Here is a 5143-nt window from a genome sequence, read left to right on the forward strand (position 1 = left end):
AAAGGTAGTTAAAATACAGTAATTGTTACTGGTACTGTTGAAATTTGGTGAGTGTTTGGTGTCCTCTTCATAATTTCTATTCTGTGTTATATGCTTTGCACCTGCAGGAAGGAGCCTTGGTGTCATGATTTTTCTCCGACTTATTGAAATGAATGATTCTAGGCACGATGGAATGGGCCGACGACAAGACCTTGAAGAGGTTTGCTTTCCAAAACTATTCAGGATTCAATAAAATATGATTACAATTTTCAAATTTATTACAAAAATAACCATTTGTTAGAGAAATAACACACAATAACACTTAAGCTAACTGAAAAATAGAACTGTCACCCATAAGGGGTCTGCAACATGTGCTCATAAAGCACAAAGTCCACGTTGGACCAAAAAAGACTAAATTTTCACAATTAAAGGGATAGTTCCTTGGTAAATCACCTACCAAGGTCCATAGGCGTATTTTAATGCATAAAACCAATCCCCAGTCCCAGGAATGACAATTTTACAGACCGATATAAGTTACATGAAACACTCAGAAAAAAGGAACCGACCTGGTATCACGTGGCTTGGAGCGTAGACAGAGATACGAGCAATAGTACTACTTACTGTATTGGGGGTTTAGGCAGAGATGAACGACCGTCGTGCTGGACAGCTCCGAGGATAACTACGATCTCCCGCGCTAACTAAAGTGTCCTTGGGAGATGCGAGTGAATTCTTACGTTATTTATTCAGTAAGGGGTTTGATAAAGCTTCTTTATCGACCACAAGACAGAGAAACAATCAAAGTCTTACTTCAGATCAGAGGGTTATCTTAATACTTCGGCTGAAGGCCGTGATTTGCCGTAATCTAACAAACTAGAGAGTCCTTGACTCTAAACATATATATCGATATTTTTGTCATAGTAAAACAGTACAGTATCAATTTTGTAATTCGTAAATAATAAACACTTTGTCTCTCTGACACCCGCTGCTTCCCCACCAGGAGGTTGAATTTTATGCCACAATACCGTCACGTACTGGACAATACTCATTCGTAGAAACGCCCGCAAAATCTTCCAATCTTACCTCAATTTAACCCAACGTTCGTGGAGTTAAATGGCGGGGTTTTCGAGTGATCAGTTTGAAACTCCCGACATCCTCCACACCCGAAATAAAGGGGCGGTGAAACGTCGGTCAATTAGGCAAGACTGGACTCGTGGGAGGAGTAACCACTCCAAGACTCTGTTAGGCTCGTTGCGTAGCGCTCCACAACGACTCTAACGGAGTATACACAAGATACATCAACAGAAATATTACCCTGGGGCAATCAACTCTTACAAGTGTACACACAGAATGGCAATGCAGAAAAAAATGTACCCAGACATATAATACATACATGAATCCATCAATAGAAAGGCAAATAGGCAATGGGCCTGCAATAATATCTTCAATGATCAATAAGCAATGTATGTATGCAAAAGAATGGCAATACAGGAAAATGTACCCAGACATATATTACATATATTAATCAATCAATAGAAAGGCGAATAGGCAATGGGCCTGCAATATCTTCAATGAGCAATAAGCAATGTATACATGTACAATCATAAATTGAACATACTCATACATACATCGAATCATAAGGCAATCCGCCCTTAATCAATCAATGGAATTACCCTTCCCACACTGCCACACCTTGGCAATTACTCTAGCAGAAACAAGAGGGGGGAGGGCCTGGTTTTCTACAACGCTCGAATTGTATGTACGAGAGAGACCCTCTTGTCCCCGTACTTCACACCCGACGCACTTCCAACCTCTGTGGATTCAAATTCACCTACACTTATTTCTTTCCACCCTCCCTACCTACCAGAAGGGACTCTCCCATTTTCCTTTAGATGTCCTCGTTTTTGAGTAATCGTTCCATCAAATCTCGCTGCTTCGCGGCAGCCTTTCTCAATGGGCGTGCGGAACGTCCTTGGGCGCCCGTTGTCTCTGATTCTGTGTCACTTTCACTCATCTCACTTACCGTATTGTTATCACTATTTGCGTCACTACCTAAGACCTCTGTGGTTGGTTGTCGAGATGTCATATCCTGAACCATCTCCTGGTTGTCCCCAGACGTCTCAACGGTCCTTGGCAGTCCAGCTGGCAAACTGTGCTCGCCCTCGTCCTCGACGTCGCCATCGTCTTCTCCAACACCATCATCGTCATCAGAGGGGGCAATCTCCAGGGGAACTTGGTGGCTGACAGCTCGCTGCGACTTGACACCCTCGAACAACACCTTGGCTGAACGCACGACTCCGTCGTCGTCAGGATATGTCTCCACGACACGTCCAAGGGGCCACGTAGGCCTTTTTTGATTTTCTTGCTTGACCAGCACAATGTCTCCGAGGTGCAGCTTGGAAGGTTCCCCAGATCGACAGTCGTGTCTGGCTCTCAGGGCACTCAAATACTCTTTTCTCCACCTCTCTCGGAAGGCTTTCAAGGAGTCTGTCAACTTCAAATAATGATTACGGAGCCTCCGGGAGGTGAAGGTCACATTGAGGTGGTCGTCTGGCAAGATCGGTGCCATGAGGTTGATAGGGCTTCTTCTCACTAAATGGGAGGGGGTGAGTACCTCATCCTCGCACTTGGCGCCACTGTACATTAGAGGCCAGTTATTAACCACCGCCTCGGCCTCCTTCACTAATATTAGTATGTGGGCGTCCGGCAGGTACTTCTTCCCGAGGGCTATCTGGAGGACACGTTTTGGCACTCCGATTAGGCGCTCGAAGAACCCACCTTTCCAAGGTGCTCGGGGCGTCTGAAAGTGCCATTCAATTCCAGTTTTCCTCAGGAACTGCTGGACTTCATCCTCTTCATAAAGTCCCTGAAGGAGGTTGCTGGCAGTCTTGAACGTTTAAGGATTATCAGATGTGATGAAAGACAGAGCACTGTGGGTAGCACAAAAGCGACGTAAGGCTAATACAAATTAATCCGCTTCCAGGGAGGGGCAGAAATCAAGGTACACGGCCCTGCTGGCCATGCAAGTCACGATCAGTATGTAGCCTGGCCGCGTTTCAGTCTGTATGGCCGCTGTGTGGTCCACTGCGACTGCTGTAAAGGGCTTCGTCAGGTTGATCATTTCCTTCGGCAAGGGGGGTGTGGCTGTCTCAACAGTGGCTGGAAGGCTAGCACGCATTCTGGACACTGCCGCACGGTCCGCCTCGCAATGGAACGTAGGCCTGGCGACCAGCATTTCTGTCGGAAGATACCCATTAGTGTATTCACACCACAATGTAAATGCAAACTATGCAAATATCTTAGATAAGCCCTAACTAAGTGCCCTTTGGCTGGCAAAAGAATTAAATGTTTCATTTCCTTTACTTGGGACACTCGTCCCCTAGTGCAAATTAACCTATCATCTAATACTAGATTTAATTTTCTGACAAAATTAGTAACTTCACAAGGGGGTCTGACTCCACCCTCCAAGTAAGCATAGACTGTAGGCACATAATGTTTTTGCTCTAATTGGACAACAATACTGAACGGATGCCGTTTTAATCTGGTAAATTTTTTGATTATCCTAGCAACTCTCAATAGGAATCGGAACTCTACTTCCCTCTGTAAAATTTCCCATATCTCTCCTGGTGGAACAGGTCTTATTTCCTCCCTCATTTCTTGTACCGCCGCCACTATGGCTCTTTCATTGGTTGGATCGTCCTCCTTGTAAGGAACAGGTTCTCTTGTGGTCCTTAGGAACTCTGGACCGTTCCGCCAAAGAGGGTTATTTAGCAGTTGTTGCGTCGTTGCTCCTCTGGACAGGACATCTGCAGGATTCTGTTTGCTTGGGACATGGCTTAGACTGAATCGGCAAACCTGATGAAGAAAAACAATCTCCGCCACTCTGTTAGATATGAATACATTTTTGTTGTCTTTGGCATCGGGAGATGCTACCCATGCCAACGTGACCTTACTGTCGGTCCACATGACTATCTCTCGTGGCTCTATCAGCCCTTTGAGTGTCCTGGCTAATCTGTAGCCTAACAACAATGCTAATAGTTCTAGCTTGGGAATTGTCAACCTGTTCATCCCCTTTGGAGTAATCCTCATTTTACTAGTGAGTACGCTTACCTGATTGCAATTGTCCCTAGTATATGCTACTGCGCTGTATGCCTTACTGCTGGCATCGGTGAATACATGGAGCTCTAAACCTTTCTTGCTTACCGCTCTTGGAAATGTGATGTTGCTCACCGCTTTCAATTCACACAACAACTCACTCGCTTCTCTAGCTTTCTCTCTCTTTACCACGTCATCCCAACCTACGTTATCCTCCCATAGTTGTTGGAGGAAAAGCTTTCCTCGAACAAATAATGGGCTTATCAAGCATAGAGGATCGTAAATTGAGACCAATATGGAAAGTACCCTACGCTTCGTAGGTACCCATCCCTCCCCCAATTCACTGATTCTCGTACTCTCTTTCACACACAATTGGTCGACGTCTCGGGTCCATCGGAGCCCAAGTACGTTCACATTCACCGGCTCACTCCATTGCTTCTCGCTATCGAAGGCTAAGTTATTGGACGCCCACCCTTCTAAAGGCATACCAGCCCCTTTTAAGATCTTATTGACAGATTCTTGCTCCTGCCTCATGCTCTCTACATCCTCGAAAGTACTAAGATAATTATCTACGTAAAAGGACTTCGCCAAATCTGGCCTACCTTCCCTTTCGAAATGACAATTTAAAACTTGTTGCAACAAAAATGGACTCGCCGTGATGCCAAACACCACGACTCTAAAGGCGAAGGTGAGCGCTTGACCTGCTACCTCGCGCCACAGAAATCGTGTGTATTTGGCATCACGAGGATCTAACAAGACACGGTGGAAGGCCTTGCTGATGTCGGCTAGCATGGCATATTCGTTCAACCTGAACCTTATAAGCAAATGATATGCTAATTCTACTAGATTGGGGCCAGGTAAGAGGCATTCATTCAACGATTTATGACCCTTAGATTTTGCTGAGGCATTAAACACGATTCTGAGGGGGGTCGTGCGACTATCTTTCTTAATTCCAAAATGTGGCATATAATACCCTTCAATCATGGGTTCCTTTACTTCTAATATATAGCCTGCTTCTAGGTACTTATTTATCACTCCCTGATACTGATCAAAATATTCCGTCCTTCCTGAA

General features: G+C 45.1%; 1 protein-coding gene across 1 annotated transcript; it reads right to left on the minus strand.

Annotated features, from left to right (window-relative positions):
* Positions 1-1864: 1864 nt before the first annotated feature.
* On the minus strand, positions 1865-4065 carry LOC137654066 (uncharacterized). The gene is made up of 3 exons (XM_068387703.1): positions 3438-4065; positions 3008-3213; positions 1865-2863 (listed from the first exon to the last, which is right to left on the minus strand). Exons 1-3 carry the CDS (start codon positions 4063-4065, stop codon positions 1865-1867), a joined length of 1833 nt encoding a protein of 610 aa, XP_068243804.1.
* Between the last annotated feature and the right edge of the window lie 1078 nt (positions 4066-5143).

The sequence above is a fragment of the Palaemon carinicauda genome, chromosome 15, assembly GCF_036898095.1.
Source record: "Palaemon carinicauda isolate YSFRI2023 chromosome 15, ASM3689809v2, whole genome shotgun sequence".
In the NCBI taxonomy this organism is placed as follows: Eukaryota; Metazoa; Arthropoda; class Malacostraca; order Decapoda; family Palaemonidae; genus Palaemon; species Palaemon carinicauda.